The sequence below is a fragment of the Gigantopelta aegis genome, chromosome 13 (genome assembly GCF_016097555.1).
Source record: "Gigantopelta aegis isolate Gae_Host chromosome 13, Gae_host_genome, whole genome shotgun sequence".
Lineage (NCBI taxonomy): Eukaryota > Metazoa > Mollusca > Gastropoda > Neomphalida > Peltospiridae > Gigantopelta > Gigantopelta aegis.
The window spans coordinates 39,034,052-39,061,551 of NC_054711.1; the positions used below are offsets into that span (position 1 = coordinate 39,034,052).

The 27,500-nt window shown below is 38.8% G+C and overlaps 1 protein-coding gene across 11 annotated transcripts in view; it reads left to right on the forward strand.

The window, feature by feature from the left end:
- Positions 1-27,500, forward strand: part of LOC121387649 (titin homolog) — an 83,553-nt gene that overhangs the window by 50,874 nt on the left and 5,179 nt on the right. For 2 of the 11 annotated variants that reach the window (XM_041518826.1, XM_041518835.1), the window contains 23 exons: positions 271-320; positions 1,133-1,204; positions 4,287-4,364; positions 5,286-5,363; positions 6,303-6,380; positions 6,788-6,865; positions 7,279-7,356; positions 7,956-8,033; positions 8,411-8,488; positions 9,025-9,102; positions 9,485-9,562; positions 9,974-10,051; positions 10,651-10,728; positions 11,106-11,183; positions 11,717-11,794; positions 12,993-13,070; positions 13,571-13,648; positions 14,054-14,131; positions 16,405-16,482; positions 17,268-17,345; positions 22,785-22,850; positions 23,698-23,814; positions 25,968-26,114. In XM_041518826.1, the coding sequence (XP_041374760.1) occupies positions 271-320; positions 1,133-1,204; positions 4,287-4,364; positions 5,286-5,363; positions 6,303-6,380; positions 6,788-6,865; positions 7,279-7,356; positions 7,956-8,033; positions 8,411-8,488; positions 9,025-9,102; positions 9,485-9,562; positions 9,974-10,051; positions 10,651-10,728; positions 11,106-11,183; positions 11,717-11,794; positions 12,993-13,070; positions 13,571-13,648; positions 14,054-14,131; positions 16,405-16,482; positions 17,268-17,345; positions 22,785-22,850; positions 23,698-23,814; positions 25,968-26,114 (1,856 nt within the window). The remainder of the gene's footprint in view (positions 1-270; positions 321-1,132; positions 1,205-4,286; positions 4,365-5,285; positions 5,364-6,302; positions 6,381-6,787; positions 6,866-7,278; positions 7,357-7,955; positions 8,034-8,410; positions 8,489-9,024; positions 9,103-9,484; positions 9,563-9,973; positions 10,052-10,650; positions 10,729-11,105; positions 11,184-11,716; positions 11,795-12,992; positions 13,071-13,570; positions 13,649-14,053; positions 14,132-16,404; positions 16,483-17,267; positions 17,346-22,784; positions 22,851-23,697; positions 23,815-25,967; positions 26,115-27,500) is intronic. The other 9 variants (XM_041518828.1, XM_041518830.1, XM_041518829.1 and 6 more) reach the window with 9 other exon arrangements.

Consider the following 27,500-nt stretch of genomic DNA (forward strand, 5'->3'; position numbering starts at 1 on the left):
TCTCTCTCTCTCTCTCTCTCTCTTCTCTCTCTCTCTCTCTCTCTCTCTCTCTCTCTCTCTCTCTCTCTCTCTCTCTCTCTCTCCCTCTCCCTCTCTCCCTGTCCCTCTCCCTCTCCCTCATTCTCTCTGTGTCTCTGTCTCTGTGTGTGTGTGTGTCTGGCCAGAGTTTTAAAATGTTACAGTTGACGTAAAACAAACATTCCTTTCCTTTTGTACACCATCAGGGGTCTTGTGCTGCCTGACAGGTATTTCTTGTCGCATGTTTTTCAGAATGACCTTTGGCAAGTTGAATCACATCCAAGCAAATCTAAGGCATACCGGTAAGTAGAATTATTCAGATGATTCAGATTAAGAAAACAAAAATTCATTTAGTTTTTTCAGGGGGCAGGATTTTAGCTCAGTTGGTAGAGCGCTCGCCTGAGGTGCTTGGGTTGTAGGATTGACCGTCTTACTGAACCAACCCCTTAAGTGATTTTTCACATCCCAGCCACTGCTCCGCAACTGGTATATCTTAGGCCATGTTATGTGCTGTCCTGTCTTTGACAATGTACATATAAAAGATCTCTTGCTACTAATGGAACAATGTAGCAGGTTTCCTCCGAAGACTATGTATTGGGCTATTTCTCGTTCCAGCCAGTGCACCACGACTGGTATACCAAAGGCCGTGGTATGTGCTGTCCTGTCTCTGGGAAAGTGCATATAAAAGATCTCTTGCTGTATTGGAAAAAAATTATGACTACGTGTCATAATTGTCAAATGTTTGACATCCAATAGCTGATGGTTAATTGATCAATGTGCTCTAGTGGTGTCGTTAAACAAAACAAGACTTTAACTTTTGCTCCTAATGGACCAATGTAGCAGGTTTCCTCTGAAGACTATGAGTGTTTGATGATTACCTAATACTAAAAATGAGTGACATCCAGTAGTTGATGATTAATTAATCAGTGGTGATAAAGAAAGTAAAATTCTTCACTATGTGATCATATTTTGTCAGTGTAAATGTAATTTTATAGTCGACTTGTTAGAACAGTTTTATTTGTCCCTAACATCTATAACCATTTGTCTCGGACCAGTGTTAATGCAGAGCCCTGCAAATAAATACTTTGTAGTACTGTTCAATTTGTTTTTACAGTTCACTACAGAAGTTAAGTCCAGAATTTCGAAGTTCTCCAGATCTATCTTTTGTAGTGAGAAGTCAGGAACTGTAAGTATGTGCTGTCACAAAGCTCTCCGCAAATCTCATAGACAGACAGACACACAGGCAGACAGACAGACAGACAGACACATACACACCACACACAGGACAAATTGATAATTTCAAGCTTTGATGGAACTGTAAGTATATGCTGTCACAAAGTTCTTTGCAAATCAGACAGACAGACAGACAGACAAACAGACACACATACCACCACACACAGGACAAATTTGGATGGATGTATGATGAGTTTGGAATTTTAAGGCACCACAACACTAACTGTCTTGTTGTTACTTGTAGCAGCTTGAAGTTACTTGTTATATCTAGTACTAACTGATAACAACTGTGCAAGTTTTGTCATTTAGTAATTGTATCAGCTTAAAAGTTACTTGTTATATCTAGTACTAACTGATAACAACTGCAAGTTTTGTCACTTTGTATATAAGGAACAAATTCTGTTGTAATAAATAAATTTGGAAAGTTAGCAAACATCATCTGAAACCCCAAAAAGTTTATTCAGACTGAGGACTGAGTTATTTCTGGACTTGTGTTTTTTAAACTTTTTGTAGAGTCTAGACTCAAGACTCTATCACCATGGCAATGCTGTACCGATTGTAAGCATGTGACCTCATTGGAGATTTAGACTAGCTTCATAAGCATGGTCCCTTATATTATAAAAATCAGTTTTCGATTCCAAATGATTAAACTGTAAATCAGGAAATGTTAGCGAGCATAAAAGATGCTAATATTTCATGGCGCCAATGATGAACCATTCCAAAATGCACCAAAATTAATTACTTCAAGAAATTTGCGCAACTTTTTACCTTTTTCATTTAATACTATGGGATATTCAAAATTCAATACCACCACAAATGTCCCCGTCCGCTATCGAACCTGGTTAATTGGGCTGCTGGTGCTCTCTTGTACTTGCTAGCATGGGAGGTCCCCTCCTCTCACCCACCCCAACCCTTTTTCTGTCCTGGGCCCCGTTTCACAAAGCGATCTTAGCCCTAAGATCACCTTAAGTGCATATGTTAGCTGTGCATTTACAGTGATCTTAGTGCTAAGATCGCCTTAAGTGCATATGTTAGCTGTGCATTTACAGTGATCTTAGTGCTAAGATCGCCTTAAGTGCATATGTTAGCTGTGCATTTACGGTGATCTTAGTGCTAAGATCGCTTCGTGGAACTGGGCCCTGTACAGAGGAGCCGACAACTGCACCAATGACAGGCATGCGCTACAACAGCTTGTTCTGAATGTACATATTAAGCCCTATGACCTGACCTGACCTGAGCTGACCATACCGTGGTGCCAAATTTAAAGAGATGAACAGTTTTGTTGGTGCTGAACTGAACATACAACAATGGTTACATGCATGCTAGTGATTAAACCAGAAAGGATAGCAAACAACAAGAGTTAATTAGTATGCACTTTACTGCAATTTTGTACTAAATTCAAGTTGTCTGTATCTTGCATAAGATTAAAACATACTATTTCAGCAGATGTTACAACTTAAAGGGACATTCCTGAGTTTGCTGCAACTAACAGACTTTTTAACGATTGTAATTACACATCAAATATATTTTTCTGCATAAAATATTAGTGGCTGTATATATTATAATAATAATAATAATAATAAATTCTTTATTTAGTGAGGGTAACACAGTTAGCAAAAGCTAATCTTTCCTGAGGCCCTCGGGTACAAACAATACAGAATTACAATACATACATTTATGAACAAATAGAAAATACATATATATATACATATATTAAACATGTTTCTGATCATTCTAATATTTGTACTAGGTTAAATTTTATTTTATTTCCTAAAATATAATTTTTTTCGTACGTACAAAATTATTTGAAGACAAAATCCAGTTTGGGCTTCTTACAAATATTAAAACAACCAGAAACACATTGAATATATACAAACACAAATATTCTAAACAAGAATATATATTTAATTTGTAAGTTTAATTGTAGAAATATTTTATTAGTCAGAAACATCTTACAATGCAGCAAACTCAGGAATGTCCCTTTAAGCCTTTTCTCTTTCTTTTTTTTCTTCTAATCATGCAGGCGCGTGTGCAGAGATTTCAGTAGGGCAGGTGTTTAGACTGTGGGGACCGAAGTTTTTAGGGGTGTTGAGTTGTGCTCCCCTAGAAAATATACTGAGAAAAGAAAAAACTTGCTTCAGCAGGGAGGGGATTTTACCCCCGAAACCCTCTTCCCGCATAAGTACTTAGCTAAAGTTGTACGTCGCTAATATGTTACCTATTTGAATTTCACTAAATTTTAACATCGCTACTATATTTTAAGATGTACACTACATGTATCTGGATCAGAACCGTTTCTCTATTAGATATACATATTTGTGAAAGAAAGAAATGTTTTATTTAACGAGTGAGTGAGTGAGTGAGTGAGAGTTTATAGTTTGTTTTGTTTATTGGCACCACTAGAGCACACTGATATATTAATCGTAGTCATCGGACGAGACCCGCTACATTTTTCCTAATGCAACAAGGGATCTTTTATATGCACATTCCTCACAGACAGGAAAGCACATATTACAACCTTTGACCAGTTGTGGTGCACTGGTTGGAATTGGGTTGAATGGAAAGAAAGAAAGGTTTTATTTAACGACGTACTCAACACATTTTATTTACGGTTATATGGCGTCGGACATATGGTTAAGGACCACACAGATTTTGAGAGGAAACCCGCTGTCGCCACTTTATGGGCTACTCTTTCCGATTAGCAGCAAGGGATCTTTTATTTGTGCTTCCCACAGGCAGGATAGCACAAACCATGGCCTTTGTTGAACCAGTTATGGATCACTGGTCGGTGCAAGTGGTTTACACCTACCCACTGAGCCTTGCGGAGCACTCACTCAGGGTTTGGAGTCGGTATCTAGATTAAAAATCCCATGCCTCGACTGGGATCCGAACCCAGTACCTACCAGCCTGTAGACCGATGGCCTGCCACGACGCCACCGAGGCCGGTCACATATTTGTGAATTAGACAAAATGGTAATTTAGACCGATGATAATCTAAGACGAAATTACAGCTCTGTGGGGTTTTTATTTTACAGTACTGGTCTACGCAGCAAAGCAAGTGAGGAATGGCAAAGTTTGATGGCTCTTGCGACGGTACAAAGCCATCAGAAAGTGTAAGTATATTGTTAAATCTTTCATAAACCTCTGAGGGGTGGAACGTAGCCCAGTCGTAAAGTGTTCACTTGATGTGCAGTCGGACTAGGATCGATCCCTATCAGTGGGCTCATATATAGATTAGGCTATTTCTCGTTCTAGCCAGTGCACCACGTGTTTTGGTATATCAAAGGCTGTGGTATGTGCTGTTCTGTTTGTGGGATGGTGCATATAAAAGATCCCTTGCCGTTAATGGATTAATAATGAAAAAATGTAATTCGTAATAGCAGGTTGGTCTTAATATCGGAGTACTGTTACTGTAAAACAATAAGGAAATGTTGTTTATGTGAACAAAAAACCTGTATATTAATAAAACCATATTAATTACTTCACTTTACCCGTTGTCCTTCCTGGGACATAAATATAGGATATTAAACAAGCTTCCATTTCATATCATGTTTATGTCCTGAGTGAAATAATTGATTTAAACACCATATTACATGTACTTACTTCACTTATGCCCGTTGTCCTTCCTGATGCCTAGGCCATCCACAAGCGCTCTGTGTTCTTCAGGCGGCCTCCTTTTCTCTTGCCAGGGCGGGCCGTAGCCCAGTGGTAAAGCGCTCGCTTGATGTGCGGTCGGTCTGGGATCGATTTCTGTCAGCTAGGGGACCCATTGGGCTATTTCTCGTTCCAGCCAGTGCACCACGACTGGTTCAAAGACTGTGGTATGTGTTGTCATGTCTGTGGGAAAGTGCATATATAAAAGATCCCTTGCTGCATTAAACAATATATAGCAGGTTTCCTCTGATGACTACGTGTCAGAATTACCAGATGTTTGACGTCCAATAGCCGATGATTAATCAATCAGTGTGCGCTAGTTGTGTCGTTAAACAAAACATAACTTCCACTTTTTCATTTTGTCTTTATATTTGTTGTAGACCACAAGGCAGGAGCTCTACCAGTGCGGAACGTCACAGTTTGATTGATCTACCTTTAGTAATGAGAGGACAGGAAAGGTAAATGTATATGCTGTTAAATGCCTTCACTAAAGTCTTTGCAAGAATTCTCTTGATTTATAAGGGTGGGCTGTAGTCCAGTGGTAAAATACACACCTGATATGTGATCAGTCTAGGATCAATCCCCATCGGTGGGCCCATTGGGCTATTTATCTTTCCAGCCAATGCACAACAATGGTGTATCAAAGGCCATGGTATGTGCTGTCCTATCTGTGGGAAAGTGCATATAAAATATCTCTTTGTACTATTGGAAAAATGTTGCTGGTTTCCTCTTGAACACTACATGTATATGTCAAACTTACCCGATGTTTGACGTCAATGATTAATCAATCGGTGTGCTCTAGTGGTGTCATTAAACAAAACAAACTTTAATTTTTATACGTCCATCTATGATGGGTCGTATTATGGTATGGCGTTGTACGTCCGTACATATGTACGTCTGTTAACTTTTCTTGTGCGGACCATATCTTGCTTACATGACCATTAATTAAACCTCACATGTAGGAACAACTTGTAATGGCGGTGTGTCATGTACTTTATCTAGGTCACTGTGACCTACTTTTCATGGTCTACTGCACATAACATTAAATTCTTGTCTGACTAATTTCTTGGAGATTCTGTATTGTTAACATTACATACATAAACTGTTTCTCTGCCAATATAAATGTGTCACCATGCTAAACAAAATAGTTTTTTCCAAGTACTGAAGAACAATAACCTCATTAATCAGACAGCACCTTCTTCAATGGATACAGTATCATCAGTAGTTGGTCCAAACCAAACTGTTCATCCATCCCATTGCAAATATTTCACATAATTAGAATTGAATCATACCCGTAACGTATTCATTAATATCTATGGTTTTCCATCAAACTTCTGACGGGCGTATCATGTACCTCACTGGTACTCTTGTTCATATTGTTTTTATATATGTTGTAGTGCGCAAGGCAGGAGCTTCACCAGTGCGGAACGTCACAGTTCGATGGATCAACCTTTAGTAATGAGAGGACAGGAAGGGTACGTGTATTATGCTGTTAAATACATTCACTAAAGTCTTTGCAAGAATTCTTTTGATTTATAGGGGCGGGGTGTAGCCTAGTGGTAAAATGCTTGCCTGATGCTTGGTCGGTCTAGGATCGATCCCCATCAGTGGATCCATTGGACTTATTTCTCGTTCCAGCCAGTGCACCATGACTGGTATATCAAAGACTATTGTATCTGCTATCCTGTTTGTAGGATGGTGCATATAAAAGATCTCATTCTACTAATGGAAAACTTTAGCGGGTTTCCTCTTCAAGACTACATATCAAAATTACCTGATGTTTGACTTCCAAAAGCCAATGATTAATTAATCTGTGCTCTAGTGGTGTCGTTAAACAAAACAAACTTTCATTTTTTTTATGTTGTCTTTATATATGTTATAGTTCACAAGGCAGGAGCTTCACCAGTGCGGAACGTCACAGTTCGATAGATCAACCTTTAGTAATGAGAGGACAGGAAGGGTACGTGTATTATGCTGTTAAATACATTCACTAAAGTCTTTGCAAGAATTCTCTTGATTTATAGGGGTGGGGTGTAGCCTAGTGGTAAAGTGCTTGCTTGATGCGTGGTTGGTCTAGGATCGATCCCCATCATTGGGCCCATTGGGCGCTGGCTATTTCTCATTCCTGTCAGTGCACCATGACTGGTAAATCAAAGACTGTTGAATGTGATGTCCTGTCTGTAGGATGGTGCATATAAAAGATCTCATGTTACTAATGGAAAACTTTAGCGGGTTTCCTCTTTAAGACTATATGTCAAAATTACCAGATGTTTGAAATATGATAGCCCATGATTAATCAATCAATGTGCTCTAGTGGTGTCGTTAAACAAAACAAACTTTCACTTTTTTATGTTGTCTTTATATATGTTATAGTTCACAAGGCAGGAGCTTCACCAGTGCGGAACGTCACAGTTCGATGGATCAACCTTTAGTAATGAGAGGACAGGAAGGGTACGTGTATTATGCTGTTAAATACATTCACTAAAGTCTTTGCAAGAATTCTCTTGATTTATAGTGGTGGGGTGTTTTCCAGTGGTAAAATGCTCACCTGATATGTTTTCAGTCTAGGATCAATCCCCATCGGTGGGCCCATTGGGCTATTTATCTTTCCAGCCAATGCACAGCAATGGTGTATCAAAGGCCATGGTATGTGCTGCCCTATCTGTGGGAAAGTGCATATAAAAGATCCCTTGGTATGATTGGGAAAATGTAGCTGGTTTCCTCTTGAAGACTATATGTCAAACTTACCAGATGTTTGACGTAGATGATTAATCAATCAGTGTGCTCTACTGGTGTCGTTAAACAAAAAAAACTTTCACTTTTTATACTCCCGTCTATGATGGGTCATGTTATCGTATGGATACAGTATCATCAGTAGTTGGTCCAAACCAAACTGTTCATCCATCCCATTGCAAAAATTTCACATAATTAGAATTGAATCATACCCGTAACGTATTAATATTGTCTATGGTTTTCCATCAAACTTCTGATGGGCGTATCATGTACCTCACCGGTACTCTTGTTCATATTGGTTTTTATATATGTTATAGTTCACAAGGCAGGAGTTTCACCAGTGCAGAACGTCACAGTTCGATAGATCAACCTTTAGTAATGAGAGGACATGAGAGGTACGTGTATTATGCTGTTAAATACATTCACTAAAGTCTTTGCAAGAATTCTCTTGATTTATAGGGGCGGGTGCTTGCCTGATGTGTGGTCGGTCTAGGATCGATCCCCATCATTGGACTTATTTCTTGTTCCAGCCAGTGCACCACGACTGGTATATCAAAGACTATTGTATCTGCTATCCTGTCTGTAGGATGGTGCATATAAAAGATCTCATGCTACTAATGGAAAACTGTAGCGGGTTCCTCTTTAAGACTACATATCAAAATTACCAGATGTTTGACATCCAATAGCAGATGATTAATCAATCTGTGCTCTAGTGGTGGTGTTAAACAAAACAAACTTTCACTTTTTTATGTTGTCTTTATATATGTTATAGTTCACAAGGCAGGAGCTTCACCAGTGCGGAACGTCACAGTTCGATAGATCAACCTTTAGTAATGAGAGAACAGGAAGGGTACGTGTATTATGCTGTTAAATACATTCATTAAAGTCTTTGCAAGAATTCTCTTGATTTATAGGGGTGGGGTGTAGCCTAGTGGTAAAATGCTTGCCTGATGCGTGGTCGGTCTAGGATCGATCCCCATCAGTGGACCCATTGGACTTGTTTCTCGTTCCAGCCAGTGCACCATGACTGGTATATCAAAGACTATTGTATGTGATGTCCTGTCTGTAGGATGGTGCATATAAAAGATCTCATGCTACTAATGGAAAACTTTAGCGGGTTTCCTCTTTAAGACTAAAAATCAAAATTACCAGATGTTTGACTTCCAATAGCAGATGATTAATTAATCAATGTGCTCTAGTGTTGTCGTTAAACAAAATAAACTTCTTCTTCTACTTTTTCTCTTGCCTTGTGGGTTCTATGTCAGAGCATATTGCATTTCCCTAATGTGGAATAAAAATGTATGTGCACTGCCTTTTTGAATGGCCCCCTCTGCAGCCCCCAGATTAATGCTCTGTATTTTCATTTTGTCTTTATATATGTTATAGTTCACAAGGCAGGAGCTTCACCAGTGCGGAACGTCACAGTTCGATAGATCAACCTTTAGTAATGAGAGGACAGGAATTGTAAGTGTATTATGCTGTTAAATACATTCACTAAAGTCTTTGCAAGAATTCTCTTGATTTATAGGGGCTTGCCTGATACGTGGTCGGTCTAGGATCGATTCCCATCAGTGGGCCCATTGGACTTATTTCTCGTTCCAGCCAGTGCACCACGACTGGTATATCAAAGGCCATGGTATGTGCTATCCTGTCTGTAGGATGGTGCATATAAAAGATCTCATTCTACTAATGGAAAACTGTAGCGGGTTTCCTCTTTAAGACTACATATCAAAATTACCAGATGTTTGACTTCCAAAAGCCGATGATTAATTAATCTGTGTTCTAGTGGTGTCGTTAAACAAAACAAACTTTCATTTTTTTTATGTTGTCTTTATATATGTTGTAGTGCGCAAGGCAGGAGCTTTACCGATGCAGAACGTCACAGTTCGATGGATCAACCTTTAGTAATGAGAGGACAGGAAGGGTACGTGTATTATGCTGTTAAATGCCTTCACTAAAGTCTTTGCAAGAATTCTCTTGATTTATAGGGACGGGGTGTAGCCTAGTGGTAAAGTGCTTGCCTGATGCGTGGTCGGTCTAGGATCGATCCCCATCATTGGGCCCGTTGGGCGCTGGCTATTTCTCATTCCTGTCAGTGCACCATGACTGGTAAATCAAAGACTGTTGAATGTGATGTCCTGTCTGTAGGATGGTGCATATAAAAGATCTCATGTTACTAATGGAAAACTTTAGCGGGTTTCCTCTTTAAGACTATATGTCAAAATTACCAGATGTTTGACCTCCAATAGCAGATGATTAATCAATCTGTGCTCTAGTGGTGTCGTTAAACAAAACAAACTTTCACTTTTTTATGTTGTCTTTATATATGTTATAGTTCACAAGGCAGGAGCTTCACCAGTGCGGAACGTCACAGTTCGATAGATCAACCTTTAGTAATGAGAGGACAGGAAGGGTACGTGTATTATGCTGTTAAATACATTCACAAAAGTCTTTGCAAGAATTCTCTTGATTTATAGTGGTGGGGTGTTTTCCAGTGGTAAAATGCTCACCTGATATGTTTTCAGTCTAGGATCAATCCCCATCGGTGGGCCCATTGGGCTATTTATCTTTCCAGCCAATGCACAGCAATGGTGTATCAAAGGCCATGGTATGTGCTGCCCTATCTGTGGGAAAGTGCATATAAAAGATCCCTTGGTATGATTGGGAAAATGTAGCTGGTTTCCTCTTGAAGACTATATGTCAAACTTACCAGATGTTTGACGTAGATGATTAATCAATCAGTGTGCTCTACTGGTGTCGTTAAACAAAACAAACTTTCACTTTTTATACGCCCGTCTATGATGGGTCATGTTATCGTATGGATACAGTATCATCAGTAGTTGGTCCAAACCAAACTGTTCATCCATCCCATTGCAAAAATTTCACATAATTAGAATTGAATCATACCCGTAACGTATTCATTAATGTCTATGGTTTTCCATCAAACTTCTGATGGGCGTATCATGTACCTCACCGGTACTCTTGTTCATATTGTTTTTATATATGTTGTAGTGCACAAGGCAGGAGCTTTACCAGTGCGGAACGTCACAGTTCGATGGATCAACCTTTAGTAATGAGAGGACAGGAATTGTAAGTGTATATGCTGTTAAATACATTCACTAAAGTCTTTGCGAGAATTCTCTTGATTTATAGGGGCGGGTGCTTGCCTGATGTGTGGTCGGTCTAGGATCGATCCCCATCATTGGACTTATTTCTTGTTCCAGCCAGTGCACCATGACTGGTATATCAAAGACTATTGTGTGTGATGTCCTGTCTGTAGGATGGTGCATATAAAAGATCTCATGCTACTAATGGAAAACTTTAGCGGGTTTCCTCTTTAAGACTATATATCAAAATTACCAGATGTTTGACCTCCAATAGCAGATGATTAATCAATCTGTGCTCTAGTGGTGTTGTTAAACAAAACAAACTTTCACTTTTTTATGTTGTCTTTATATATGTTATAGTTCACAAGGCAGGAGCTTTACCGATGCAGAACATCACAGTTCGATGGATCAACCTTTAGTAATGAGAGGACAGGAAGGGTACGTGTATTATGCTGTTAAATACATTCACTAAAGTCTTTGCAAGAATTCTCTTGATTTATAGGGGTGGGGTGTAGCCTAGTGGTAAAGTGCTTGCCTGATGCGTGGTCGGTCTAGGATCGATCCCCATCATTGGGCCCATTGGACTTGTTTCTCATTCCTGTCAGTGCACCATGACTGGTATATCAAAGACTGTTGAATGTGATGTCCTGTCTGTAGGATGGTGTATATAAAAGATCTCATGTTACTAATGGAAAACTTTAGCGGGTTTCCTCTTTAAGACTATATATCAAAATTACCAGATGTTTGACCTCCAATAGCAGATGATTAATTAATCAATGTGATCTAGTGTTGTCGTTAAACAAAATAAACTTCTTCTACTTTTTCTCTTGCCTTGTGGGTTCTATGTCAGAGCATATTGCATTTCCCTAATGTGGAATAAAAATGTATGTGCGCTACCTTTTTGTATGGCCCCCTCTGCAGCCCCCAGATTAATGCTCTGTATTTTCATTTTGTCTTTATATATGTTGTAGTGCGCAAGGCAGGAGCTTCACCAGTGCGGAACGTCACAGTTCGATGGATCAACCTTTAGTAATGAGAGGACAGGAGAGGTACGTGTATTATGCTGTTAAATACATTCACTAAAGTCTTTGCAAGAATTCTCTTGATTTATAGGGGCGGTGTGTAGTCCAGTGGTAAAGTGCTTGCCTGATGCGTGGTCGGTCTAGGATCGATCCCCATCAGTGGACCCATTGGACTTGTTTCTCGTTCCAGCCAGTGCACCACGACTGGTATATCAAAGACTATTGTATGTGATGTCCTGTTTGTGGGATGGTGCATATAAAAGATCTCATGCTACTAATGGTAAAAATGTAGCGGGTTTTCTCTTTAAGACTATATGTCAAAATTACCAGATGTTTGACGTCGATGATTAATCAATCGGTGTGCTCTAGTGGTTTCATTAAACAAAACAAACTTTAACTTTTTATACGTTCATCTATGATGGGTCGTATTATGGTATGGTGTTGTTTGTCTGTCTGTACGTCCATCCGTACTTACGTACGTCTGTTAACTTTTTCTTGTCCAGACCATATCTTGCATACAGATGCATACTATTACTAGGTCACTGTGAGAATACTTTTCACAGTCTACTGCACATAACAGTAAATCCTTGTTCAGACCATATCTTGCATACAGATGCATACAGGACCATCAAACCTCACATGTAGGAACAACTTGTGATGGCGGTGTGTCGCGTACTATATCTAGGTCACTGTGACCTACTTTTCATGGTCTACTGTACATAATATTAAATTCTTGTCCAACTAATTTCTTGGCGGTTCTATATTGTTAACATTACATACATAAACTGTTTCTCTGCCAATATAAATGTGTCACCAGAGTACCCATACTAAAAAATATTTTCCGAACTAATGAAGAATAATAACTTTGTTAATCAGACAGCACCTTCTTCATGTATACTTTGTATAAGTGATACAATGTACCTCATTTGCATACAAAATCCTAATCGTTTAATTATAAATCAGTTATTCTTGAAAAGTATTAACGACTTATACTTCACTTATAAGTGAAAAGTATAAGTCCTTTCGGTAAGGGCAATGGATACAGTATCATCAGTAGTTGATCCAAACCAAACTGTTTATTCATTCCATTGCAAATATTTCACATAATTTGAATTGAATCATACCCATAACGTATTCATTGATCTTTATGGTTTTCCATCAAACTTCTGATGGCCGTATCATGTACCTCACCAGTACTCTTGTTCATGTTGTTTTCATGTTGTAGTGCACAAGGCAGGAGCTTTACCAGTGCGGAACGTCACAGTTCGATGGATCAACCTTTAGTAATGAGAGGACAGGAATTGTAAGTGTATATGCTGTTAAATACATTCACTAAAGTCTTTGCAAGAATTCTCTTGATTTATAGGGGCTTGTCTGATACGTGGTCGGTCTGGGATCGATCCCCATCAGTGAACCTATTGTATTATTTCTCGTTCCAGCTAGTGCACAACGACTGGTATATCAAAGGTCCTGTCTGTGGGACAGTGCATATAAAAGATCCCTTGCTGCATTAAAAAAAATGTAGCGGGTTTCCTCCGATGACTACGTGTCAGAATTACAAAATGTTTGACATCCAATAGCCAATGATTAATTAATCAATGTGCTCTAGACTCTAGTGGTGTTGTTAAATAAAAAAAACTTCTTCTTCTACTTTTTCTCTTGCCTTGTCCGTTCTATGTCAGAGCATATTGCATTTCCCTAATGTGGAATAAAAATGTATGTGCGCTGCCTTTTTGTATGGCCCCATCTGCAGCCCCCAGATTAATGCTCTGTATTTTTATTTTGTCTTTATATATGTTGTAGACCGCAAGGCAGGAGCTATACCAGTGCGGAACATTACAATCCGATGGATCAACCTTTAGTAATGAGAGGACAGGAATTGTAAGTGTATATGCTGTTAAATATATTCACTAAACTCTGCAAGAATTCTCTTGATTTATAGGGGTGGGGTGTAGTCCAGTGGTAAAGTGCTTGCCTGATGCGTGGCCAGTCTAGGATCGATCCCCATCAGTGGGCCCACTGGACTTATTTCTCATTCTGGCCAGTGCACCATGACTGGTATATCAAAGACTATTGTATGTGATGTCCTGTCTGTGGGAAAGTGATATAAAAGATCTCATGCTACTAATGGAAAACTTTAGCGGATTTCCTCTTTAAGACTATATATCAAATTTACCAGATGTTTGACGTCCAATAGGCAGTGATTAATCAATCAGTGTGCCCTAGTTTTGTCGTTAAACAAAACAAACTTTCATTTTTTTTATTTTGTCTTTATATATGTTATAGTTCACAAGGCAGGAGCTTTACCAGTGCGGAACGTCTCAGTTCGATGGATCAACCTTTATTAATGAGAGGACAGGAAAGGTAAGTGTATACATACATTTAAACGTCGTTATCTTGATGTTGAAGGGACCGGACCAACCTGCTTGAGATATCGTTAGATAAACATAACAGTTTCCTGATGAAAATTATTCCAAACATAAATTTATGTTTGCAAACTTAACAACATTAAACAGTATAGTAATTTTTGTATTTTAAAATAACCCTTTTTATATGTTTGAATTTCTTCATACTCACATAGTTACCAAGTATACCAAAATGTGCTAACATACAAGAGAACAATAGTACAAGCCAATCACTTCTCGACATGGCCTTTGATTGTTTTGCAACCCTGGCTTTAAAGTCCTCTGTCATAACATGACTTGTGATCTGGGCTAAACCTGCTAGTAGGTGGTCAGTTTTTGTTGTTTCCATCCAGTTTCTCACATCAAGAGCATGTAAAGTCTCCGCCGTAGTAGGTCGTTTCGGTTGGGCAATGGTGTCATTATTATCAGTAGCATCATCGTCGTCGTCGTCAGGTGTTACGGTTCTTGCACAGATTATTGTGTCAATAATGTTGTCGTCATCGGTCGCGGTCTCATATGTTCAAATGGTCGTCCAGGCTGGTGTGGAAACTGGTATACACAGTCTGCTTAATGGGATGTCGTCGTCTGTCTGATTCTGGCTGGTCATCAGTTGTACCAAACTATGCGTGTCGGAAACAGTCCTTAATTGTTTTTGGCGTTACATTTTCCCATGCCTGATTGATCATGCGTAAAGTATCGAGCACACTGCAGATATGCTTCTTTAATTTTGTCAGCATTTTTTATCCAGGTACATGTACATGTAGGTAGCGTGTTTGATAGAATAGAGAACTGGTTTGCTACTTCTGACTTTGATTTTGATAATTAATTTATGCTCAAAATATGCTCGAGATAAACCTCGTAATCAAGATTGGCATGCTCGAGATAACAATGTTTAATTTCGTAACATTACATAGGAAAATTACCGGGACCGGCACTGGACCTCGAGATATGTTGGGTACTCGAGTTTACAGAGGTCGAGATAACGAAGTTTGACTGTATGTTAACTAAAGTCTTTGCAAGAATCCTCTTGATTTATAGGGATGGGGTTTAACCCAGTGGTATAGTGCTTGCTTGATGTGTAGTCTGTCTAGGATCGATTCCCATCAGTGGGCCCATTGGGAGCCAGCTATTTTTGCCATGCTTTTTCAGAAAATGTACAGACAATTCAGAAGATCTATGGTTATCATAGGTACAATAAATATTTTCGAAGTTCTGACCCAACAAAAGTCAGGAAAACGTAATTTTTTTATGTCGCCAACACAATTGTTTTTATTTTGACAATGTGTTACTCTTACGTGTGACGCAATATGTCAGCTTTGACTGCACTAACTTGAAGTGTGGTATACCTGCTTTGCTTTGACTATTCAGATTTGTCTTCAATAATAAGTGAATTTAAAAAAGAAATGTGTTTTCTGCATGTCGCCAGAAACGAACAAAATCCGTTACTAGTTTTGTGTGGCATGTATAACATGCAGGACTTAATTTATTAATCGCTTTTAAAATATTTATTAACCCTGTAATATGCATATTTAAATGAAATATTATTAAATTTTACCAAGTATATTCAAAACTGGTCAACATAATCTGAGCAAATTTTAGACCACTTCTTTGAAAATGTGTGTGCAGATGTCTGAAAATTAGATTATGTGATGTAAATATACAATGGAATTAATGTGAATAGTGTCCCTTTGCATTGTGCTAATATATCGTCCTTTGGTTTCTGGCAAGAGTCAAAAGCATAAACCTGAAATGTAAAAAATCCAACAAAACGCAAACAACTTAGAATAATAACGTTATATATTCAACTTGTTTCAAATATCCCAATGCAAACACGCCAAATGTGATTAAAATATCATATTCTTGCTAAATATATTGAGAAAACCGATGCATGAACATTTTATTAAAAGTAATGTATTTTGCTCTGAAAATGCCCCCTTCACTAAAATAACCATAATTTTTGTTGGTATATACTTGGTATGTCACAATGTTTGCAAAAGGATCTTCAATGTATACACAACTAAATGAACATATAGTTTGGAAGAATTTCTGAGAAGTACATTTTCCCAATTTTTTCTCGTCAAACATTAACAACATCGGCATTTTTGCCCATATGTCAAACTTAACAGATGTTTGACGTCCATTAACCGATGATTAATCAATCAGTGTGCTCTAGTGGTGTCGTTAAACAAAACAAACTTTCACTTTTTCATGTTGTCTTTATATATGTTGTAGACCGCAAGGCAGGAGCTCTACCAGTGCAGAACGTCACAGTTCGATGGATCAACCTTTAGTAATGAGAGGACAGGAATTGTAAGTGTATTATGCTGTTAAATACATTCACTAAAGTCTTTGCAAGAATTCTCTTGATTTATAGGGACGGGGTGCAGCCCAGTGGTAAAATGCGTGCTTGATGCATGGTCGATCAAGGATCAATCCCCATCAGTGGAGCCATTGGACTATTTCTCGTTCCAGCCAGTGCATAACGACTTGTATATCAAAGCTATGTTATGTGCTGTCCTGTCCGTAGGAAGATGCATATAAAAGATTCCTGGGTACTGTTAAAAAAATGTAGCGGGTTTCCTCTTTAAAGGGACATACCCTAGTTTTTAAACACTAAGGCATAGTTTTGACTATTAAGAGCCGTTTCTGATAAGTGAAATCATACTTTACTTAGATTTTATTGTTTAGATTATCCATTTCCGTACATTTAAAGTGTTTTTGGTCATTCTGGTGTTTTTAATATCACAAAATGCATTTCTCATATTTTTTAAAAACGCACGTGTGTCTGAGAAGTAATAGTTATGGAGTCGAGTTTGGGTCTGTTTTTAGACGGTATTTCACCATTTCAAAGTCACAGACTCATGTTTTACCCAATTGTAACTCTATCCAAATGTGTTTGCAGGTTTGTAGACTACCTAAACTTAGTGTTAATTTTCACGGGTTGAAACTGGGGTATGTCCCTTTAAGACTATATGTCAAAATTACCGGATGTTTGAAATATGATAGCCCATGATTAATCCATCAATGTGCTCTTGTGGTGTCGTTAAACATAACACAACTTTCACTTTTTCATGTCGTCTTTATATATGTTGTAGTTCACAAGGCAGGAGCTTCACCAGTGCGGAACGTCACAGTTCGATGGATCAACCTTTAGTAAAGAGAGGACAGGAATTGTAAGTGTACATGCTGTTAAATACATTCACTAGACTCTCTGCAGGAATTTTATTGAGTTGTTCTGATCATTCGATCATTTTAATTTTTTATTATTATTCCCCCCCCCCCCCCCCCCCCCCCCACTGCCCCCTTTCCTATCTCCCCTTTGAATTCCATCTCATTTGTTCCCGATCTGGCAGCTACTATCTTTTAACTTCTTTCATTGTCCACCTCCACATCCCAGTCCTTGTTTCTCCAACTGCGACAGGTGCTTGTCTCTTGTGGCTATCCGTGCCACAGACCTGCCATTTCCCATCAGCTTTAGCTGTGGGCTTAGTCTGACCATTTCAGAGTGTTCATTAGTAGATTTGTTTCAATTATATTTAAGTAACAGAATGATAAAAATAACTATCACAATTGGAATGGTAGCATCAAAACCTAAAACCATTATTTATGGTATTCCACAGGGCTCAATACTAGGACCTCTTCTCTTCATAAATAATATACCTAAATGATCTTTTCCGCGTAGAACATTGTAAAACGGGGATATGTGTCAAGAAAAAATATCTCCGAAATTCAAGACAAATTGAAGTAAGATTTGAATGGTACAGGGAAAAAATGGTGTATTAATGAATACAAAACATATGCAAATACATGTATATATATTTATTACCCATATGGTTAAAAATATCTTGGCACATATCAAAATGATACATCCCACTAGAACGCCAAGTGGGATATAACACTTTGTGATGTCATCGATTGACGCACTACAACATTACAGGAATGTCAGTTAAATGAGTTATATAAATTAAGATCGATTATGGGTAATAAATAGGATATTAAACTTGCTACTATTTTGTATCATGTTTATATCTCTTGTGAAATAATTTTCATTGTCACTCGCTAAAGCCTGTGACAACTGAAAATTATTTCACTCGGGACATAAACATGATACAAAATGGAAGACAGTTAGAAGTCAAGATGATATAAACTTTCTGTACAATAAATTCAGAACGATTGCAACACACTCACTGTGAGAAATGTTTACGAAGCAAAGTCGATTCCATCTTCACAAGAATTAATCAAATATGACTGGTGCCAACCAGAAATTGAATTTAAATGTTTAATAAATTACTTGTTCTCTTTGGTATCTATGACAATATATTTTAACTCAAGACGTATATTTTTCTCCCATCCCAAGCTATGCAAGACAAACCCATTCCATGATGTCAGCCCATACAGAATAAATCTGTCTTGTATAGGCTATGACATCATTGCATTTAACATGAGTATTACGTCTTTGGTAATATATGACATCATATTAATGTAAATTGGTTAGTTTTAGATCAATATTTTGTTATTAAACCTTCATTATAAAAGCTATCGTGTTAATTTGTAGTGTTAAATTTTATTTAACACATGGAACAGACACGGGAAAATATGATAGTGTAGTTTATTTATAATAAAATTTCAAATAAAGAAATTACTTTTTCAGCCATCTTGTTTGTGTAACATTATGGTTTATTTATTGAATGGTTGGGAAAAAAAGACACCATCATATGCGGTCATGTTGGATAGAAAAAGTACACCTTTGGTAGTGGAAATGTCAACCCTGGGACTCGGCAAGCCTCGTCAGCAAGCCCACATGACCACATATGATGGAGTGTTAATATGCATTAATTTCTTAATTTTCATTTTCACTATTACTTTGTTTTAGATCGATCCCATTTCTTAAACAATGAGATTGAATGATTGTTCTTGTACAAATTGTTTGGTTGATTGAGGACCATATGATTTAGTCTGACTGTCTCATGTTTCGAGCCTTGAAATGGTCATTATATAAAGTCTGGCTTAAAAATATGTAGAGAATAGTGAAATTATGTTGATGTAAACAAAACTCTCTAATACAGTGAACTTCCTCTAAACCGGACACCCTCAGGACCAAGTACAAAGTACGTTTTTTAGAGGTATCTGGTTTAGAGAGGTTCTCTCCTGCACAGCTATTTAAAAAGGGACCATGAAAAATATCCAGTTTGGAGGGAATTCCGGTTTACAGAGGGTCCGGTTTTGAGAGGTTTCACTGTACAACTTTTCTTTATTCCTTTCTTAATGTACGCTGTTCATTTATTGATGGATCATATATCAGTTTATATGTCCATTTGTTCACTTGTACATTTATTGATGGATCGTGCATCAGTTTATATGTCCATTTGTTCACTTGTACATTTATTGATGGATCGTGCATCAGTTTATATGTCCATTTGTTCACTTGTACATTTATTGATGGATCGTGCATCAGTTTATATGTCCATTTGTTCACTTGTACATTTATTGATGGATCGTGCATCAGTTTATATGTCCATTTGTTCACTTGTACATTTATTGATGGATCGTGCATCAGTTTATATATCCATTTGTTCACTTGTACATTTATTGATGGATCATATCCATTTGTTCACTTGTACATTTATTGATGGATCGTGTATCAGTTTATGTATCCATTTGTTCACTTGTACATTTGTTGATGGATCGTGTATCAGTTTATATATCCATTTGTTCACTTGTACATTTGTTGATGGATCGTGCATCAGTTTATATATCCATTTGTTCACTTGTACATTTGTTGATGGATCGTGCATCAGTTTATATATCCATTTGTTCACTTGTACATTTGTTGATGGATCGTGCATCAGTTTATATATCCATTTGTTCACTTGTACATTTGTTGATGGATCGTGTATCAGTTTATATATATATATCCATTTGTTCACTTGTACATTTGTTGATGGATCGTGTATCAGTTTATATATATCCATTTGTTCACTTGTACATTTGTTGATGGATCGTGTATCAGTTTATATATATCCATTTGTTCACTTGTACATTTGTTGATGGATCGTGTATCAGTTTATATATATCCATTTGTTCACTTGTACATTTGTTGATGGATCGTGCATCAGTTTATATATATCCATTTGTTCACTTGTACATTTGTTGATGGATCGTGTATCAGTTTATATATATCCATTTGTTCACTTGTACATTTGTTGATGGATCGTGCATCAGTTTATATATATCCATTTGTTCACTTGTACATTTGTTGATGGATCGTGTATCAGTTTATATATATCCATTTGTTCACTTGTACATTTGTTGATGGATCGTGTATCAGTTTATATATCCATTTGTTCACTTGTACATTTGTTGATGGATCGTGTATCAGTTTATATCTCCATTTGTTCACTTGTACATTTGTTGATGGATCGTGTATCAGTTTATATATATCCATTTGAGCCCATTGAGCTATTTCTTGTTCCAGCCAATGAACCACAACTGATATATCAAAGGCTGGGGTATGTGCTATCCTGTCTGAGGGATGGTGCATATAAAAGCTCCTTTGCTAATAGAAATACATGTGTGTAACAGATTTCCTAAGTCTATATGTCAGAATTACTAAATGTTTGACATCCAATAGCTGATGATTAATAAATCAATGTACTCTAGTGGTATTATTAACCCAAAAAAAACCCAAAATTATAAACTTTCAATCTTTCAGTTATCTGAATGACAAGGAAATACCAAAGGGAAATATAATTAATTAAAATTAAAAGTGGCACCCCTGTGTCCTAAGCTGCCCGTCCTGTATATGGCACCCCTGTGTCCTAGTCTGCCCATTCTATATATGGCACCCCAGTGTCCTAGTCTGTCCATCCTATATATGGCACCCCTGTGTCCTAAGCTGCCCGTCCTTTATATGGCACCCCTGTGTAGGCTGCCCATCCTATATATGGCACCCATGTGTCCGACTGCCTGTCCTATATATGGCACCCCTGTGCCTTAGTCTGTCTGTCCTATATATGGCACCGGTTTCCTGGTCTGCCTGTCCTATATATGGCACCCTGTGTCCTAGTCTGCCCGTCCTATATATGGCACCCCTGTGTAGGCTGCCCGTCCTATATATGGCATCCCTGTGTCCTAGGCTGCCCGTCCTATATATGGCACCCCTGTGTAGGCTGCCCGTCATATATATGGCACCCCTGTGTAGGTTGCCCGTCATATATATGGCACCCCTGTGTCCTAGTCTGTCCATCCTATATATGGCACCCCTGTGTCCTGGTCTGCCTGTCCTATATATGGCACCCCTGTGTAGGCTGCACGTCCTATATATGGCACCCCTGTGTCCGTCTGCCCATCCTATATATGGCACCCCTGTGCCTTAGTCTGTCCGTCCTATATATGGCACCCCTGTGTCCTGGTCTGCATGTCCTATATATGGCACCCTGTGTCCTAGGCTGCCCGTCCTATATATGGCACCCCTGTGTAGGCTGCCCGTCCTATATATGGCATCCCTGTGTCCTAGGCTGCCCGTCCAAATATGGCACCCCTGTGTAGGCTGCCCGTCATATATATGGCACCCCTGTGTCCTAGTCTGTCCGTCCTATATATGGCACCCCTGTGTCCTGGTCTGCCTGTCCTATATATGGCACCCCTGTGTCCTAGTCTGCCCATCCTAAATATGGCACCCCTATGTCCTAGTCTGCCCGTCCTATATATGGCACCCCTGTGTCCTAGTCTGCCCCTCCTATATATGGCACCCCTGTGTCCTAAGCTGCCCATTCTATATATGGCACCCCTGTGTCCTAGTCTGCCCGTCCTATATATGGCACCCCTGTGTCCTAGTCTGTGTCCTATATATGGCACCCTGTGTCCTAGTCTGCCCGTCCTATATATGGCACCCCTGTGTCCTAGGCTGCCCGTCCTATATATGGCACCCCTGTGTCCTAGGCTGTCCGTCCTATGTATGGCACCCCTGTGTAGGCTGCCCGTCCTATATATGGCACCCCTGTGTCCTGGTCTGCCCGTCCTATATATGGCACCCCTGTGTCCTAGTCTGTCTGTCCTATATATGGCACCCCTGTGTCCTGGTCTGCCTGTTCTATATATGGCACCCCTGTGTCTTAGTCTGCCCGTCCTATATATGGCACCCCTGTGTCCTAGTCTTCCCGTCCTATATATAGCACCCCCGTGTCCTAGTCTGCCCCTCCTATATATGGCACCCCTGTGTCCTAAGCTGCCCGTTCTATATATGGCACCCCTGTGTCCTAGTCTGCCCGTCCTATATATGGTAACCCCTGTGTCCTAAGCTGCCCGCCCTATATATGGCACCCCCGTGTCCTAGTCTGCCCCTCCTATATATGACACCCCTGTGTCTTAAGCTGCCCGTTCTATATATGGCACCCCTGTGTCCTAGTCTGCCCGTCCTATATATGGCACCCCTGTGTCCTAGACTGCCCGTCCTATATATGGCATCCCTGTGTCCTAGTCTGCCCTTTCTATATATGGCAGCCCCAGTGTCCTAAGCTGCCCATCCTATATATGGCACCCCTATGTCCTAGTCTGCCCATCCTACATGGCACCCTCTGCAGTCCCATAATTTATTCATTTTGTCTTTCCAGTTCACAACAAAAGACAAGTTTAGATCATCATTTGACAGATCTGAATTTGATACTGAGTCGGAAATTGTAAGTGTATTGTTAATCTTTTCACAAATAGCTGAGGTTTGTTTGCCCAGGACAGTGTGCTTGAACCTTAAATGGAGATAAGCACCAAAAAACAAAAATTAAAAATTAAAATGCTAAACGCATTCATCTGTTCGCTCATTCATATTATTCATCTGAGCTCAGTGGTAAAGCGCTTGCCTGATGCGAGGTCGGTCCTAGGGTTGAACCCCGTCGGTGGGCCCACTGGACTATTTCTCGTTCTAGTCAGTGCAACAGGACAGGTATATCAAAGACCGTGGTATGTACTATCCTATATGTGGGATGGTGCATATAAAAGATCCCTTGCTACTTTTGAAAAAATGTAGCGGGTTTCCTGTCTAAGACTTTTTGTCAGAATTACCAAATGTTTGACATCCAGTAGCCGATGATTAATAAATCAATGTGCTCTAGTGGTGTTGTTAAGAAAAACTTCTTTTTTTTTTGTTCATCTGAATGCCAAAGAAATATCTGCGAGAAATAGTTTCATTAAAAAAAGTTGATTTATTAATCTATCCATTCATCCATCGATTGGATTCATTCATCCATCCATCCATCGATTTCATTCATTCATTCATTCATTTATTCATTCATCCATCCATCCATCCATCGATTTCATTCATTCATTCATTCATTCATTCATTCCATTCATTCATTCATTCATTCATTCATTCAACCTTTAAAACAAATACATGTACAGTAAACCATATCGGAAAAATAACTGGGAAGTATTTGTTTTGCCATTTAAGCTATATAATTTCTGAGTTGAAAAAGAGAAGCATGGCAAACAGTAGTACTTATATAAATTAAATATTTTATTTTATCGTCATAGCCGTCGCAGAAGTTCTGAAATGATATACAAGGAGTCGATGAAAGACCAAACCAGACGACCCAGTGCTGGGCTCAAACCTTCACTTGACCTCAGTTCATTGCAAAGAGCTCGGAAGTTGTAAGTACATACTGTAATTCTACAAAGCTTCGCGAGCTACAAGGTAGTCCACTGCGAAAACTGTGAGTGACTACCAAACGCAGTACTTTCTCTACACAATAGTATGATTATATTTATATATATATAAAAGACCAAAATATCAGTAGTACTACAAACATATTACTCTCCGAAAAGAAAACCCTGATCAGGTTAGGCAAGGCTTGAATTAGGCAGGCGGCAATTGCCGCTCAGAACATGCTTTCCAATAATCCATTTCTAAAAATTCTTTCCAGTATATCCCAGAATTCTTGATTCACGTTTGTCATGTGTTTTCCACATTTTAATTGAAGAACTTAACATATTTTAAAACGTTAGTACACTTGTACTGACATCGTGGATGCGGCCATTTTACATTGGTGTGCACACCAATAATGGAAGAATTATCTACCAACAACATTCTTGAAACTCATTCGGATCACACCGGCCGATTACAGTTTTTTAAATCCGAGTTCAGCGACAATGAGTGATGCAAACGTCGTGAACTATTTAGACTGGTTTTCAGAGTGGTCATTTGGTTTAACATGTAGTGTAAAAACTGGACTAGCAAACGTTAACAAAAAAACTACTGGCTGAACTTACACTTATTTATTGATGGAATCAGCCAAGAAGTTGTCAAAGTATTAAAAGAAATGTGGATGATGAAGTTGCTCAAACGGCGAAGAGAAAGAAAGCTGAAGGAGAAAGTAGCGAGTCTGAAAGTGATAAAGAAAGAAAAGAAAGAAATGTTTTATTTAACGACGCACTCAACACATTTTATTTACAGTTATATGGCATCAGAGATATGGTTAAGGACCACACAGATTTTGAGAGGAAACCCGCTGTCGCCACTACATGGGCTACTCTTTCCGATTAGCAGCAAGGGATCTTTTATTTGCGCTTCCCACAGGCAGGATAGCACAAACCATGGCCTTTGTTGAACCAGTTATGGATCACTGGTCGGTGCAAGTGGTTTACATCTACCCATTGAGCCTTGTGGAGCACTCACTCAGGGTTTGGAGTCGGTATCTGGATTAAAAATCCCATGCCTCGACTGGGATCCGAACCGAGTACCTACCAGCCTGTAGACCGATGGTCTAACCATGACGCCACCGAGGCCGGTACCTACATGTGGTTCAGACATATGCCACTGAGTACCAGTCTATTTTTTAATATAGAAGAGTCATGTTTGGTTCAGGGGTTAGAGTATACTGTGTCTACTAACCTCTCTAGTAGCAGACAATCACTTTTGTTCGAGTTACTGGGCTCTCTCTCGCTCCAGCCAGAGTGCCACGACTGGTATATCAAAGGCTGTGGTAAGTGCTATTCTGTCTGTGGGATGGTGCATATAAAAGATCTCTTGCTACTAATAGAAAAATTTGGCAGATTTCCTCTCTAAGACTGTATGTCAGAATTACCAAATATCTGACATCCAATAGCCGATGACTGGCCTCGGTGGCATCATCGTTAGGCCATCGGTCAACATGCTGGTAGGTACTGGGTTCAGATCCCAGTCGAGGCATGGGATTTTTAATCCAGATACCAACTCCAAACCCTGAGTGAGTGCTCCGCAAGGCTCAGTGGGTTGGTGTAAACCACTTGCACCGACCAGTGATCCATAACTGGTTCAACAAAGGCCATGGTTTGTGCTATCCTGCCTGTGGGAAGCGCAAATAAAAGATCCCTTGCTGTTAATCGGAAAGAGTATCCCGTGAAGTGGCGACAGCGGGTTTCCTCTCAACCATGTGTCTAACGCCATATAATCGTAAATAAAATGTGTTGAGTGCGTCGTTAAATAAAACATTTCTTCTTCTTCCAATAGCTGATGATTAAAAAAATCATTGTGCTCTAGTGGTGTCATTAAACAAAACAAGCTTTAACTTTAACTGTTCCCTTGTCTTCCGTATAATATGGTGAGGTCAGATTGTCACTATAACGTAAAAAGGAAAGGAATGTTTGCTAAAGCCACAACAACACCCGTTTATTTAAAGGTACAGCTATGAAGCTGTATAAATTAAGTATTTAGGGCCAGATTTAGAAAGCTTGTTATTCTTAAATGCAGGTGTGTAAGCCTAATAAATGTATGTAGTTACACAAGAACAGGCCTTTTAAATTCATCCCTTGTTGTATCATTGTAGAGAGGGAGCTCAAATAGGATCCATGAAGGGGGCAGAAGATTTTGGCAAACAGTCCAGTGACGGTGATGATGATGCTGAATTCTGGAGACGCTTTCTTTCATCACCACGTGAAACAGAAGCAGATTCATTACAGAAGACTCGGAAGATGTAAGTACATAATAATAAAAAATATTGTGAACAGTTATAAAAAAAAATGTTTTTTGAAAAAAGATGCAATTTCACCTTACCATCCTATGTCTACATTTGTCCATTAGTAGACAAAATCTTTTGTATGCACTTGACACAGACAGGACAGCACATGCCACAATATATGTAACATACATGGGGCACTGGTTGGGAGGGGGCAGGATTTAGCTCAGTTGGTTGAGTGCACGCTTGAGGCGCTTGCGTTGCAGGATCAAACCACCTCGGTGGATCCATTTAGCTGATTGGGTTTTTTTCTCGTTCCAGCCAGTGCACCACAACTGAACAAAGGCTGTGGTATGTGCTTTCCTGTCTGTGGGAATAATATCCTAATATTGTGAATGTATTCCACTTAGAAGCCAAAATATTGCATTTCTTATTTTAGTTGGTTCATGGTGGCCATCTTGAATTTCATTATAATATTTCATAGATTGAGGTATCTCAATCCAACGAAACAGAGATTGATATATTTATAAATAACAATGCCACCTAGACAGCTAGAAGCTGAAATAATCATGTTTTGTCGAATTTCGTAACAGTGTGTTGGTTATATTGGCAGCCATGTTGAATTTATTTTATATACAAGTATAATATTGAACTAAAACACTTCAAAGGTACCATATATCAATTCTTAGACATATAAAACATAGGAATAACTATTAATATTATGAATATATATTCAGTTAGAAGCCTAGACATTAAATTTCATGTTTTAGTATATAATGTGGTGGCCATCTTGAATTTGTAAGGATAAATAATGGAAACATCAGCTGGTAACATATTTTTTCTTTATATCAGCATCCTCAAATTATGTAAGATCAACTGAGTTGCCAAAATGCTCTGGGAAGTTTGTTTTTACTAAATATGGACTAATGTAATATTGATGACGTCAGTGCTCACACTATCCTCATTTTAAAGCCAAATTACTACCTGTTCCACAAATTATATTTTTCTACATTTTTGATATGTTATTCCTGACTAAATTCTGAACAGACACTGTTAACTTCATTACTTTTGCAATTTGTGATGAGTATACCATATATTTTGGCATAGATTGCCTGGACTACTAATGTAAGTGTCGGGTAATTGGGTCCGGGTCGAGTTTGACCCTCGAGTACTCAAGTCCAATATTTTGGACTCGTAGAGGCCCTAACACAGACTGATGTTTTCAGGTATGTGTGTTTTGGGAAGGGGAAGTCAGGATAGAAACGATTGATTGACAACTTAACTGTACTTTAAAAAAGTGTGTCACCTATTGTTTATTCAGTTGAATGGTAAAATTTATTCTGTCAGTTTACATCTTCTTTGATCAGTTTTGAAGCTTGATTGCTTGGCACTATAATCACGTTA